The 15,444-nt window shown below is 37.5% G+C and overlaps 2 protein-coding genes across 2 annotated transcripts; both read left to right on the top strand.

Moving 5' to 3' along the window:
- The first annotated feature begins 214 nt into the window (after positions 1 to 214).
- On the top strand, positions 215 to 5,737 carry LOC127426370 (leiomodin-1-like). The gene is made up of 3 exons (XM_051673147.1): positions 215 to 796; positions 1,957 to 3,660; positions 3,849 to 5,737. The coding sequence occupies exons 1-3, from the start codon at positions 527 to 529 to the stop codon at positions 3,873 to 3,875; spliced, it is 2,001 nt and encodes a 666-aa protein (XP_051529107.1). The 5' UTR covers positions 215 to 526; the 3' UTR covers positions 3,876 to 5,737.
- Positions 5,738 to 7,904: 2,167 nt separating this feature from the next.
- LOC127426383 (mitochondrial import inner membrane translocase subunit Tim17-A-like) lies at positions 7,905 to 14,395 on the top strand. The gene is made up of 6 exons (XM_051673171.1): positions 7,905 to 7,972; positions 8,765 to 8,864; positions 9,050 to 9,113; positions 11,609 to 11,737; positions 13,398 to 13,508; positions 13,644 to 14,395. The coding sequence occupies exons 1-6, from the start codon at positions 7,947 to 7,949 to the stop codon at positions 13,712 to 13,714; spliced, it is 501 nt and encodes a 166-aa protein (XP_051529131.1). The 5' UTR covers positions 7,905 to 7,946; the 3' UTR covers positions 13,715 to 14,395.
- Positions 14,396 to 15,444: the final 1,049 nt, after the last annotated feature.

The raw sequence follows: 15,444 nt of genomic DNA, 5'->3' as shown, positions 1-15,444 counted from the left end.
AATATTCCTTTAACATATATTTATAAACCAATATTAATATCAATGAGCTCTTACTAGTTTACCCAGAAACTATTTACTTCAAATTTATAGTATCATTTTCTAACGTACTTCTATTATAACACTCTATCACAGAAGACAAACTGTCAGTGCTTTCTTGGTGACAGCTAGGAAGTAACAGTTTATTTTGGGATGCTTCTGAGTTTTAGTAAACCATAGCCTTCCCAATTGCCTTTAAAGGACTATGTACCGCCATCTAAATATGGGCATGCATTCGCAATGGATTTTAAAGAATTGTACAAGCACCACAAACTTGGGCTGATGGTCCATCGCGTCTCGCGCCGCTCCTTTCGCGTTTCTTTCACATCCAGGAGGAATTCATTTAGACTCTTTTCTTGCATCCTTTCCTAACTAACAGCTCTAGTAATTAATGGATTTTTTCCAAAGTTAACAGAAGTGGGAAAACACGCGGATATGTTCAGTTAATTTAACGGGAGTCTTACTCAAGGACCAGACGTATAACGCAACTATGTCCAGGAGGAAGGTGAGGGGGCTCACCAAAACCGGGCGACAGGTGAGCGAGGACCCGGACCTCGACAATTTACTGTCGAACCTGTCGCCCGAAGAAATGGAGGAGTTGCAGAAAGAGGTTTCGGTCGTTCCTGACCCGGATCCGAGTGAAATAATAATTGTGGACCAAACGGATTTTAAACCAACCGCGTGTGTTAAAAAGGATTCTCAGTTGGGCAGCCAGGCTGAAGATTTCAAAAGCCGCTTTCAGAGAAACCTGTCCACCGAGGTATGAAAAAAAATTCTGTATTTAAGATAAAATAATAATTAAAGGGATAGTTCACCCAAAATTAAAATACTCTCATAATTCACTCGCCCTCATGCCATCCCAGATGTGTATAACTTACTTTCTTCTGCTGAACACAAACAGAGATTTTTAGAAGAATATCTCAGCTCTGTAGGTCCATACAATGCAAGTGGATGGTGACCCTGTTCTCAACCAAAAACTGATCATATAACTTCAGAAGACATGGATTAAACCACTGGAGTCATATGTATTACTTTTATGCTGCCTTTAAATGCTTATTGAAGCTTCAAAATTTTGGTCATCATTCACTTGCATTGTATGGACTTACAGAGCTGAAATATTCTTCTAGATATCTTAATTTGTGTTCAGCAGAAGAAAGAAAGTCATACACATCTGGGGTTGCATGAGAATGAGTCGCTGGTGAGAGAAGTTTAATGTTTGGGTGAACTATTCCTTTAAAAGTGCAAAGTAAATCCTAGTTCTGGGATTTTAACAGGTTATTTTGTGTAGATTAATTTTAGGTGTGAGTTTTTGTCTCTTGTATGATGTTTATAGTGATAAATTATAATTTTAATACTTTTTTGTTTGTTTTTTACCTTTCACAACTTTTAGGCTACAAACAGGCAGTGGGAGGGGTGATGGCTATGACAATTTTTATTTACATCAACGTAAAAACTTCTAAACATTTTGTAGTCTTTTTGAGGGGGCAGTTTTGGATTATAGATTTTTCTATTAAGAGACAATAACACAAGGAGCAAAATTACACTATGCATCTAATAGAGTCTCTGCAGATGTAAATGGCCCTGCTGGAATTCCTTGGTTGATTGCTCCTTTGCTCCCTGCCTTTTAAGGATAAGTCAGCCAAGGCTGGAGTTTCCACTGCAAAATGGTGTGGCTCACAAATCAAACACTCAGCCACTGTGCAAGTTTACATCTTCACTGTGAAACAACTGACTGTAGAATGCATAATGTAAACATTCATTGTACGTGCACTACAGACACCTTTTGTATAACAGTCAAAGTAGTAGAACTTTTATATTTGACCCTATAAATGGCAATTTATAGGGAAACAGCCAAGTAGGCCACTGCATCTTTGAGTAATGAGTTTGTCCATAAGTCTAGCTGATATGTTTTATCCTCAGGGAGAGCCCAAGAAGGAGAGCCGGAAACAAGAGTACCTGCGCAAAATGGGCCTAAGCCAAGAGAAAAATATCTCCAGGTCTGACAGCAGAGATGAAGGTCTTCAGAGACAAAGTAGCCTTACCACCTCTTCTTCCTTCTCGAAACATGACAGCAGAATGGAGGACAAGAACCGCAGACTCACAGATGAGAACAAAGATGACAAAGCTGGCCCTTCTCCCCTTTCCAAAAAGGACGAGGAGAGTGAGGGGAATGAAGAGGTCAAGGAAAAAGAACAAAATAATTGGAGTAAGCTCAAGGACAGAAAAGATGTCAGGGAAAGTAGTAGCAGCAGCAGCAAAACCAAAGAATTAATATCCAAGCTCACAGAGAAAAAAGAGGATAGTATAGACAAAAACAGAAAAGAAGACAGTCGGAAAAGTCAATCTGGAGAAAGTAGAACAAAGGAGATGATCTCTAGGATATGGGAGAAAGAGGAGAAGGACAGGGAGAGGATGGAAGAGATTAGGAAGATTAGGACTTCCAGGTTAGAGGAAAAGCAAAATCAAGTTGTAGAAAACAAGACAGAGGGCAATATGTTGAATGAAAAGAAGAAGGACGTGGATGTTAAACAAGTAACAAAGTCAAATGAAAGTGGGAAAGAGGGCCCCGAGCCGGAAAAGGCACAAAAGGGTGAGGAAAACATGAAGATGAAGGGAAGAGGGAATGTTCAGGAACACAGTGAGATCGCAAATGAGGTTCATGAATCAGTCAAGGAGGAGAAGATTGGAAACTGCGTATCAGACACCATTTCAAAAAGTAAGAACAAAGAGGAGGAAGAGGAAGACGAGTCAGCAAGCATGTTTGATGAAGATTTGGAGAGAGTTCATCGCAATGATCCGGAGATGACTGACCTCAATGTAAACAACTCTGAGGTAATAAAAACCAAAACGCTAGTTCAGTTTGCAGAGGCCTTGAAAAACAACACACACATCAAAACGTTTTCTTTGGCTAACTGCCGTGCCGATGACCATGTGGCTTATGCTATTGCCGAGACCTTACGCAATAACAAAAGTATCACAAGCATCAATATGGACTCCAATCTTCTTACCAGCAAAGGCATCATGGCTCTAATCTACGCCCTCCAGCACAACTCCACACTCACTGAGCTACGCTTCCACAACCAGCGGCACATCTGTGGAGGCAAGTCTGAGATGGAAATGACCAAAGTTTTGAAAGAGAACTCTACTCTTCTGAAACTGGGCTACCACTTTGAGCTAGCTGGCCCTCGTATGACCATGACCAATATTCTCAGTCGCAACATGGACCGCCAGCGGCAAAAGCGGCTGCAGGAACAGAAGCAGGCTCAAGCCCAAGGCTCTGGAGACAAGAAAGATTCATTAGAAGTTCCGAAAACTGGCTTTGGTAAAGGTTCCCCCAGAGCCTCTCCCAAGCCATCTCCAATACCTTCACCCGCCCCGTCACCTGAGTTGACGCATAAGAAAGGGGGCAGTGGACCTGGTGTTGGACCACCTCTCCTGCCACCACCTGGAGGTCCACCACCACCTCCACCTCCAATGCTAGATGGAGACTTCCTAAAAAACTCCCTGACACCTGTGTCACAGAGGAAGCTTAAAGATGGGACTGGAGGAAGAGGTGGAACGCGAAACTCAAGGGACCAACTTCTTGCATCCATTCGGGGCAGCAATGTCAAACAGCTCAAAAAGGTAATAAATAACAGTTTTCAGCAGTTCCGTATGTTTATCAACTCTTGAAAGTATCCTGCAACTTTTGCATTTAATTTTTTTATTTATTTTTTTGCATTCTGTATATTCTTTGTACACAGATGTTTAGATAATGGCCTCCAATTCTGAGAAAATGAGATGAGTAACAGGAATTAACTTTTTTTTTACAGGTTGCATTACCAAAGCTTTTGCAATAAGCAGGCATAGTGCAGAGAGAGAGATTAACGTGGATGAAGAAAAAGGAACAGGAATGAAAGGACAGACATCTCACAGACCTTAAGAAGACACTCTGATCTTCCATACAGAGTCTTCCTGCTGCCCTATAGTATGGATGGGCCCTATAGTATGGACGGGCCCTATAGACGGGCAAGGACTCGTATATGGTGTAGTATGGATAGTATGGACTGTAGAAATGAATGGAAGCATGGTGCCATCAAGATGGTCTGAGGCTTAAATGGCTGGTGGAACTGCAGAGTTGATTCCTTGCTTGTCATTTGCACTAAATGAATAATTTCAAATTATAGATTTATAAGTATGTGTGTGTGTGTGTGTGTGTGTGTGTGTGTGTATGTATGTGTGTGTGGCACAGTCTGAATTTTGAGAAGATGTTTGTGTGGTTGTTTCTGCAGCTTAATTGGATCTTACAGCTGACTGCATTGAACAATGTGGGAAAAAACAAATCACCTAGATTTAATTATTTTATTTTGGGTTTGGGAATCTCTATATCAAAAGCTCTTACTGATCAGGGAATAATAATAATAATCAAGTTAATAGCAATCAAATTAATCACTGTAAAGTATCATTTTTACCACCCATTTGTAATTTATCAACATTAAATGAAACATTTTTATTTTACCTGTGAATAGGAATGGAAGTATTCTCTGCACCAAAAGTTTAATGTACCTCACATGCTTCGAAGACAATTCAATATATTTTCATGCTTGTATAAATATGATCTCGTTTTTTTCAAGAGCACAGCTAGTGAACCTTTTAACAGACTGTTATGCTCAAAGAAAATAAGCAGTATCAAGCTCAAATTTTGTGAGTGACACTCCTCTTCAGGTTCCAGCTGGGAAAATTGAAAATTTAATTTGTGTTGTTTAGAAAATGTAATTTGTGTTGTTAAGAAAATTTAATTTGTGTTTAATGAATCTGCCTGATAAAGATATGAGTGGTCCAACAAAAAAGTGCCGGGGTCATGTGATTTTATTTTATTCTTGACCTCCAGAGTGCAATGGGTCCAGATCAGAACCATTGATAGATTGAACATTTCAGAGTAATGAATAGCTCTTTGCATGATAAAAACAGACTGTTACACAGATCCCAATAAAGGGCTGTAGCACGCTTCCAGATATACAAAGAGTTCCTTGGCTGGGGAAAAGTTAGTGATCTAATGCATTGTTGCAAATGCCATGTAATTCTGTTTAGCTCATTTGGCCATGAGAATAAAGAGCTATACATAAAGACTCTGTAGGAATGGTATAGTGCACTTTTTACGCCGGTAATCCCTGTGCATTTGATGGCCCTGTTTGGTACACACTGTAAAATAAATTTGACCTGGTCAAAGGTTACAGACATACAAGAATGTTCTATAATATGTACTGTATAATCTTCTGATAAGTGGCAGATGTTTGTATTGTAAATGCATAGATTACTAGTAGGAAATAAGTACCATGCTGCACCAGAGCCAGTTGCTCAAATGTCTGAGTCCGTTTGAAATGGGCTTCTCCTTCAGAGTCTGAAAGTTGATTGGAATTAAAGGATGTTTGTAGTTTGTTTATATTTTGATTGCCCCTGCCCTGACTAACCCTCTGCACTCATGAAATTTCTATATTTGGTCATTTCTCTATGAAGGCTCAGTCTGAATCTCATTCTTTTCCCTTTCCTAATAATGGGAACACTGCCAACGGTCTGTCTGACTGAGAATTGGCTCTAGCGGACACATAATGGAGGAGGGAAAGAGAAAAAGAGAGACTTTTAATGTGTTTTAAGCTGGTTATGTAGATCTTATGTGTACTATCTCATTATTGATCGGTAGAGGTGTAAAGTAGCTACTTGAGTACTTCATAACTATACTTCAGTATTATTAGGGGGAATTTATACACTGAAAAAAATTACAAGTAAGATTTACACAATTTTTCTAATTAAATCTAAAGGTGCTATATGTAATACTGTTACTGTACTAAATCATAAAATGACCATAATATGTCATTAGAGAATTAGGAAACATGCTAAGTTTAAATACTGGCTTCTCCGATAACAATGATACAGCCAGTATATTCTACTTTGAAGTTTCCGTTCCGGGCCGGAATTTCTGTTTATGTTTTGGCCTGTGTGATCCCGCCCACTGCCCACTCACCAGTAGTATTTCAACACTGCCGGGTTGCCAGATTTGAACAAGTTTGCAGGAAAACAACACTGCGTGCTGCAGCCATGCAAGCCAGCAAACGAACTGGATCAGAGATAACAGATTCCACCCATCCTAAAAAGCCTCGCCATCCGTCTAAAAACCACCATGACCAGAGGCGTAGTCAAACAAAGATAAATATTGGAGATGCCTTTGGAAGATGGAGACAGCTTAAAGCCCAGAAATCCTTTAAAACGGATGCTGAGTTGGCTAATTTGAGTGTCAACATTCTGGCAACCAGCATGAGCTTAGAGTCTGGGGCGGGGCAGACAACTCTCCAAAATTTTGAATTTGGACTGCAGTACCCATTTCAAACACTTGTTGTCAATCTTACAAACAGCACCTTTAAGCTAGAGCATTAATTTTTACCTGTTTGAATGTAGAATTTACTTAATATTTTCAAGTTAAGGCTTTAACTTATTTAATGTAAAAAGTACTTAATCTTTTCTGCTGTATTTACTTAAACACAAAATCATTTTTATGTACTTAGATTGAGTGCTATTGAAACTGATTACTTTTACTCATTTAATTTTCAAGGGCAGGGGGAATCTTTCTTTTTACTCCTTAAATTTTTATTTACACCTTCAAACTACAAAGTACACATTTCACTGGTCATCATGACATAGATTAATCGTCTTATATATTTTTAGACTCTTCTCAAATTATGTTCTGGTTAATTTTACATAATTTTTATTTAAAAAAGACAAACTTGTTGATTTGCACAGTTTGTGTATCAAGGTTACTTTGATGAGAAAATCACTTATGTTTCTTCATTTCATTCAGTTTATTTCAAAAGGTATGAAAATGTTGTTTTTTTACTTTTTACAAGCACTATTAAATGTGAAAACATTTTTACTTTATTTATTTTTTTTAGTAAAATACTGACACAATACCCACACTTTAACGTAAAGCTGAAGTATATAATTTCTGGCCACCAAATTTTCGAAACAGCTTTCTGAATATGCCCCAATCTGCCATAGATAGTCCCGCCCCCAATTCACGCCATTGGTTGAGTAACGTTGTTGGGGCGGGTCTAAGCGGGTCACTCAAAACAAACAGCAATTTTCAAAGCCACAGAAAAACAGTAGTTACAGTTTTCGAGAAAATTCGCCTAAAAATTGCTTACTTATAGTTGTCTCTGCATATTAAGCTGGGATAGGAGTATTTATAGGGGACAGAAAGTATTTTAACACAGAAAAAGTTACATATTTCAGCTTTAAGTAGGTTATAAATTCTTAGTACTTTTTACACCTCTGCTGATTGGAAGGTAGAGCCAGAGATCTTCTACACTTATATTATAATAACTTCCGCGCTTTTACCATAGGCGAGAGCGTATCTGTCGACTAACGTGTTACGACAATAAGTCACCGTTTGCGGATACAATACAAACGAATGGGGAGAGCCGTAAACTGATACCTACCTATCGCAAACTTGTCCTTGACTTCTCTTATAAAACAGCAATTTTACCGTTGTAAACTCCACACATAGTTCACTCCAACGTAATTGTTTAATGTAAAACATGTTGAAGATTAGCGGACAGGCGGTCAGTTCATTAAGTGATTAATTTTTTCCTCATAAAAGCAGTTTATTCAGCGTCAGGAAGCATGTCCTTCATAAACATCCATAAAAAAAAAAAAATAAAAAAAACAGCCTCTTGTCTCCTCGCCAGTGGGCCGCTGCGTTATGCTATTCTTTGCTAAACCTTATGGAATCCACTTCAGACGGGCTCTGGTAGAGCTTTCCGTTTCACAGTTCTGTGCAACAACCACTAGAGGGACTGCTGCACTAAAAAGAACACAAAACCTGACGTCATCCGCATCAACACGTTCTGTTACGTCACTGGGAACAGGAAAAGAACAAAATGGAGGAGTACGCTAGGGAGCCGTGGTAAGCAGCCAGTCTAAAGAAATTATTTTTTTTTACATTTTGAACATTTTTTTTTCAGCTGGCACAGCGGTTACAATTTCCTTTATTTATTTATGCGGTCAGATTTATTGTCAGAGTGTTTAACGCCCGAATTATTGCGAAATATTTGGTTTGATGCAATGCTAACTAACACGACGTCCTTCAGTGGAGGCTTCATGCTGTCACAGCAGCACATGACCTTGTTCTGCCGGCACTCGCAATCTGTTGGTTTTGTTTTGTTTTGTTTTGTTTTGTTTTGTTTTGTGCTGTGTTTGTTATACATCTATAATGATTCGATGGCTAAAGTTAATTAATTCTATTGATTTTATTTATTAACATTTGATTAGTATGGTTATAAAACTCACCAACAAGAAGTAAGGCATATATACACTACTAGAGAAATGCTCAAATATACGTATATTCACTCATTTATCTTTTTTGGGTGACATTATAATAGAACACTTAACAGGAAATTATTATTCAAAGTATTTTATATATATATATATATATATATATATATATATATATATATATATATATATATATAACATGGCATTGTGTAAGTACATTGCAGTCCAACAGTACATGGCTATGGTAATCATTCAGGTTATATGATGTTATATAATAAAGTACCATGATGTTACCATGTGATGCCATCACTGTAACATTGTACCACCCTATATCATTAGTAGGACAGTTGAACAGCATGTACTATTAGTTTTTTTTTTAATCATCATCATCATCATCATCATGATCTGTACTGTTGTTTTACAGCCCCTGGAGGATAGTGGACGACTGTGGGGGCGCCTTTACCATGGGGGCCATTGGTGGAGGGATCTTTCAGGCCGTCAAAGGCTTTAGAAACTCTCCTGTTGTGAGTACTTCTATATACTGCAGATACAGTGATGCAATTCTTCTAGCAGTCTTAATGTTACTTATAGTTGAACTACCTGTATTACAGATGCCATTTGTGTGTACGTGTCTGTGTGTGTAAGTGTCTGTGTGTGTGTACGTGTGTACCAGTGCTGAGACATAATAAAATGTTTTTCATCTCTTTAGGGCGTGAATCACAGACTGAGGGGAAGTTTGACAGCCATAAGGACAAGGGCCCCACAACTTGGAGGTGAAGTACAAATTCAAAGATTATTTGTCAAATAATACATGAGATGAAATGTTGATTGTAATTGTACATAAAGGAATGAAGGAAAATTAAAAACAAAAGATAGTAGGGGACCAGTTTTAATCTCGTCTACGCAATCACTACTGAAAACGTTAGTTGACGAAGCTGTTTATGTTTTATACATGTTTAAATTAAGAAACATTTTATAATTTTTTTCTAGAAGTTTGAATATTTGATTAAAGTTTGGTCAAGTCATTTTTATTTTTAAAGTGCTTTTCACAACACACATTGTTTCAATGCAGCTTTAACTGAAAATTAAGCTGTAATATCTGTATTGTCTTAGTCATCATTTTGTTTGATAAAAATGTGATTTTTAGTTTGGTCTGTTACAGTTTGACACGTTTTTATCATTTTGCACATTATCATATTATTATATTATTTTCATTGACTACAGTTATATGCCAGTTTAGTCAGAGTAAAACTGACTAAAAAGTATGAATATGACATGATGAAATATTGACTAAATTTAAATGACATTTTCGTAAAAAGACTAAAACAAAAAACCTATCAAATGAACACTGTAGGTGACAATAAACATTATAGACAAAATTCACACGTTAAAGGAATAGTTCACCCAAAAATGAAAATTCTCTCATTATTCACTTACCCTGAAGCCATCCCAGATGTGTATAACTTTCTTTCTTCAGCACAACACAAATGAAGGTTTTTAGAAGAAGATGGAGCTCTGTCAGGTCCTTGTAATAGACACAGGTGTCAGCACTTTGACGGACCAAAAGTCACATTTAGGCAGCGAAAAAGTAATCAGTGCGACTCCAGTCGATCAATGAATGTATTCTGAAGTGAATCAATAGATTTGTGTAAAAATAAATCTATAATTAAAACGTAATTAACTTTTAAAAAGCGCTTCCTGCAAGCAGATGCACAACGCGTGACGTAAGCGTGTTGGTGAGTTCACGCGAGAATTCGGAAACGGCGCTTATTTACAACAGAAGGTGAACATCACGTGATAGTTTGGCCATTTCAAACAGCATCAGAGCCCTGGATGAAAGCGTCGATTTAAAGTTAAAAACGTTTTAATTTTTTGAACTAGTTTCTTACATAAACCTATCGATTCGCTTCAGAAGACATTCATTATTCGACTGGAGTCGCATGGATTACTTTTATGCCGCCTAGACAGTCATACACATCTGGGATGGCATCAGGGTAAGTGAATAATGAGAGAATTTTCATATTTGGTTGAACTATCCCTTTAAGGCTACGGATCAGAATTTCTGCTTAGAAATGTTGGTGCCAGCCAACATGTCCTGGGATTACAAAATTTACCGGACAAATTGGAAGAAATCCGGACATCAAATTTCAATTGTTTTTTTTTTTTTTTGTTTTTTTTTGCGCTGTAATGCAGTAGACTATGCTTAATATGTGATATAATAATGACCCAATAAAGTCAAATGAACAATAAACATTTGTTCATTATAGCTGCTTTTCCATTAAAAAAACGGGAGCCATGGAATTAGCGTCTAATAAAAAAAAAAAAGTAAAACAAAAACAGAGGGCAAAGCGAAATGCTAAATTGCAGTTTGCCACATATTTTTGTTTACAAAGAAATAAAAAAATCTTAATTTCTCACCTTGAGTAATTTCTTTCTCTTTATTTTTAGGACTTTTTTTCCTCAAAGCACAGAAGCGTTTTGCTGCTAACGTGAAGTCAAATTTGTGTAGTGTTTTTCAACAGCTTGAGATGCACACAAGCCTGGTTTCCTTCTCCAGAAGTTGTCAAGGCTGTTTTATTGAGATTGTGAAGTGAGAATGCTGCTTTTGCCATTGTGCGGGATACAACCAGCTGTAGTCAAGGATTAGAAATTCGCAAGCTGTTGGAAAAGTTTAAACCTTCGTGGCAGCGAAGCGCTGTCATCATTGGGTTGCCGTCATGCTGTACACTTGTGGCATCAACTAAAGGGGTTGCTGACGCTTCGTGTTAATATTTTCACCAGACATTGTGTCTGAGACTTTTGGAATTTAACGGTCAAAAACCAATCTTTACCGGATAATGGAAACCCTGCTATGGATATAAAGGGAGCTCTGATATTATTTCTATTTATGTTATTTTTAGATTATCGCCATCGTCCAATAACTGTGCCTGGTAGGTTGATTAACAAGTTGTCATTCCACCAAGTGTCAGTTCCAAAGCCTACTAACATCTCGTTCTGGACAGTGCACATTTAAAAAAAAGTTTATATGCACTAAGTGCTAAATATTTAAAGTTAGCAATTTTGTATCTTATTTGCTTTCGTTAAGTTGTATTATATATATCGCCATTGACACTCTGCTATCTAGATATTAATACCATTAAAAAGGGAGGGGGGACATTGGTTGACCGCTGGTCATCATCACGTCTCTTGGCTGCTTGCTTATCCATGCAGATGTGGATTTTTTTTATATATTACTTTAATAAAGCAACAAACTTTTCTCTGTGTCTAGGAAGTTTTGCTGTGTGGGGTGGGCTTTTCTCCATGATTGACTGTGGGCTGGTGAAAGTGAGGGGGAAAGAGGACCCCTGGAACTCAATCACAAGTGGAGCCATGACAGGAGCCATTTTAGCTGCAAGGAGTAAGTTTCAAAGATGAATAGATAACGATATGATCACATATGCGGTATGAGCAGTTAATTTATGCACCATTTGGACCCTTTAATTGGGTGCAAATGCAGTGCCTTTTATGTATTCAAAGTGTATTCTTCAGGGTTCCCACAGTCATGGAAAACCTGGAAATGCTGTATTAGGCCTGGAAAAATCCTTGCAATGCTCAGCTCTAATATATTTCATGAGCTAGAAATGGCCCTTTCTGAGTGCAATCTCTGTGTCATGGAAATAAATTGGTCAAAAAGAGTTGATATAGATATATATATATATATATATATATATACACACACATACATACACTGGCGGCCAAAAGTTTGGAATAATGTACAGATTTTACTGTTTCGGAAGGAAATTGGTACTTCACCAAAGTGGCATTCAGCTAATCACAAAGTATAGTCAGGACATTACTGATGTAAAAAAACAGCATCATCATTATTTGAAAAAAGTCATTTTTGATCAAATCTAGACAGGCCCCATTTCCATCAGCCATCACTCCAACACCTTATCCTTGAGTAATCATGCTAAATTGCTAAGTTGGTACTAGAAAATCACTTGCCATTATATCAAACACAGCTGAAAGCTATTTGGTTTGTTAAATGAAGCTTAACATTGTGTTTGTTTTTGAGTTGCCACAGTATGCAATAGACTGGCATGTCTTAAGGTCAATATTAGGTCAAAAATGGCAAAAAAGAAACAGCTTTCTCTAGAAACTCATCAGTCAATCATTGTTTTGAGGAATGAAGGCTATAAAATGCTTGAAATTGCCAAAAAACTGAAGATTTCATACAAAGGTGTACACTACAGTCTTCAAAGACAAAGGACAACTGGCTCTAACATGGACAGAAAGAGATGTGGAAGGCCAGATGTACAACTAAACAAGAGGATAAGTACATCAGAGTCTCTAGTTTGAGAAATAGACGCCTCACATGTCCTCAGCTGACAGCTTCATTGAATTCTACCCGCTCAACACCAGTTTCATGTACAACAGTAAAGAGAAGACTCAGGGGTGCAGGCCTTATGGGAAGAATTGCAAAGAAAAAGCCACTTTTGAAACAGAAAAACAAAAAGAAAAGGTTAGAGTGGGCAAAGAAACACAGACACTGGACAACAGATAATTGGAAAAGAGTGTTATGGATCTTAACCCCATTGAGCTTTTGTGGGATCAGCTAGACTGTAAGGTGCGTGAGAAGTGCCCGACAAGACAGCCTCATCTATGGCAAGTGCTACAGGAAGCATGGAGTGAAATGTCACCTGAGTATCTGGACAAATTGACAGCTAGAATGCCAAGGATCTGCAAAGCTGTCATTGCTGCATGTGGAGGATTTTTTGATGAGAACTCTTTGAAGTAGTTTTTCATTTTTCTTTTTTTAAATTGTAATAGTAATTTTTCACGTTATTAATGTCCTGTCTATACATTGTGATCAGTTGATTGCCACTTTGGTGAATAAAAGTACCAATTTCTTACCATAAGAGCAAAATCTGTACATTATTCCAAACTTGTGTGTGTGTGTACACTGGCGGCCAAAAGTTTGGAATAATGTACAGATTTTGCTATATGTATATATAAGGATAGCCTCCATTTGATTTGTGCTGTGTCCGTGGTATAAATTTAACTCTGTTTCATGACAGATGGGCCTGTGGCCATGGTTGGCTCTGCAGCAATGGGAGGTATACTGCTTGCATTAATAGAAGGTGCAGGAATAATGCTCACACGGTTTGCCTCATCACAATTCCCAACTGGTAAGTGCACCAAGATATCCATTTGGTTTGTAATACAATATACATAACATACAGAGAGACTAAAATTTCATAAAATGCAAATATAAGAACGATTTTAAAATTTAAATAAAAACCAATGTTATCTTTTCGGTACAGGCCCACAATTTGCAGATGAGCCTGCTCCCATGCCTCCATCTTCATTTGGAAACTATGGACAGTACCAATGAGAAGCCGTTGAAAACTCAAGGCCTTTTCTTATTCCATGAACTCATCAGAGACACTGAAGTTACAATGAGGACCTGTCTGACTCATTCAGCAGAGCATGCACAAATGCCACCAACTACAAATGACTGTGTCGGGAGAATATGAAGAGCAAACACCATTATCCCTGTTAATGCATTTGTCTGCTGTATGCCTTTTGCTATTCTCAGCCTTGTCATTTGCCTCTGGGTCACCCTATTTAAGTTAAAGGAAATCAAACCCAGAGTTGTGTTTCGATCCATGTGTCCCCATTTTTCGTGTGTTTTGTTTTGTTTTTACAATCGTTCTTTTTGACCTTATTTTGATGCAGATGGAAATGTTTGCCAACTTAAGCAGTTGGTATTCTGTTTAAGTCATGCTAGGTTGTTCAAGTTGATCCCTTATCAATTGGCTGTTTAAAGTGTGTGTGTGTGTGTGTGTGTGTGTGTGTGTGTGTGTGTGTGTGTGTGTGTGTGTGTGTGTGTGTGTGTGTGTGTGTGTGTGTGTGTGTGTGTGAATCATTGTGCATGTGCAGAAAAGTTTATTATATGCCTGTGAACAGACTGTTTGCCTTAATGTAAACTCTCTTTCTCATGGGCTTCAACAATATCTTAAAATAATGTTTTTAAAGGAATATTCCGGGTTAAATACAAGTTAAGCTCAATCAACAGCATTTGTGGCATAATGTTGATTACCACAAAAATTAATTTTGACCTCCCTCCTTTTCTTTAAAAAAAAAAGCAAAAATATGGGTTACAGTGGAAGTGAATGGGGCCAATCTGTAAACGTTAAAATACTCAATGTTTCAAAAGTATAGCCACAAGACAAACTATGTGTTAACATTATGTTAGTGTGATCAAATCACGCCTTTTCTGTGTAGTGCTGGATACAAATAATGATAGTAATATTGTCCACTAGAGGGATGTATACACACAGTATTGCACAACACTTCTCAGTTTAAGTTAAAGTAGCGTTAGATGCAGATGGTGGCACCGTGCTGATAATGTCACATCATAATTTTTGACAAATACTGAGAAAGAAATTCAAGTGCGAAATATATAAATTAAAAGGGTCATATATCCAGAAATGCATCAATTTGATGTACTATGAAAATACTGCAACTTTCAGAAAGTGAAATTATAAAAGAAGTATAAAAAATATCTCTTCTACAACCTTCTGATATCAGACAGATGAATGCATTAACACATCACTGCCTGTATCAACATGTTTATGACCTTTGCTATTAAAGGAATAGTTCACCCAAAAAATTAAAATCCTTCCAAATTTAAATCACCCTTATGCAATCCTAGATTTGTATAACTTTATTTATTTTGCTGAACACTATTGAAGATTCTTACAATAATTTCTCAGCTCTTTAGGTCAATGCAATGCAAGTGAATGTTGACCAAAACTTTCAGTCTCCAAAAAACACATGATATGACTCCAGTGTTTTCATTCCAAATTTTTTTTTTTTTTTATTGTACATCTTGCCATTGCAGTCTCTAGTCACGATCATGATTTCAGGCTCGATTACACTTCCTATGCTTGATGCATTCACAGACCGCTAGATTGCACTAGGATGTGTATTCGAGCTTGAAATCATGATCGCCAAGAAAACGGCTGATGGCAAGATTTATAGTGAAAAATTAGTTATATTTTGGTCTGTTCTCCCCAAAACCGATTGGATCACTTCAGAAAACATACATTTTGCCTGCTT

Source organism: Myxocyprinus asiaticus, chromosome 35 (assembly GCF_019703515.2).
Source record: "Myxocyprinus asiaticus isolate MX2 ecotype Aquarium Trade chromosome 35, UBuf_Myxa_2, whole genome shotgun sequence".
NCBI classification, from domain to species: domain Eukaryota; kingdom Metazoa; phylum Chordata; class Actinopteri; order Cypriniformes; family Catostomidae; genus Myxocyprinus; species Myxocyprinus asiaticus.
The sequence above is the reverse complement of the archived record's forward strand: the minus strand, read 5'-3'. Positions and strand labels throughout refer to the sequence as shown.

Coding starts and splice junctions, on each gene's coding strand:
- LOC127426370 (XM_051673147.1), top strand. CDS start 527: ATGTCCAGGAGGAAGGTGAGGGGGCTCACCAAAACCGGGCGACAGGTG. Junction 797..1,956: donor AGAGAAACCTGTCCACCGAG/GTATGAAAAAAA, acceptor TTTTATCCTCAG/GGAGAGCCCAAGAAGGAGAG. Junction 3,661..3,848: donor ATGTCAAACAGCTCAAAAAG/GTAATAAATAAC, acceptor TTTTTTTTACAG/GTTGCATTACCAAAGCTTTT.
- LOC127426383 (XM_051673171.1), top strand. CDS start 7,947: ATGGAGGAGTACGCTAGGGAGCCGTG. Junction 7,973..8,764: donor GAGTACGCTAGGGAGCCGTG/GTAAGCAGCCAG, acceptor GTTGTTTTACAG/CCCCTGGAGGATAGTGGACG. Junction 8,865..9,049: donor GCTTTAGAAACTCTCCTGTT/GTGAGTACTTCT, acceptor TCATCTCTTTAG/GGCGTGAATCACAGACTGAG.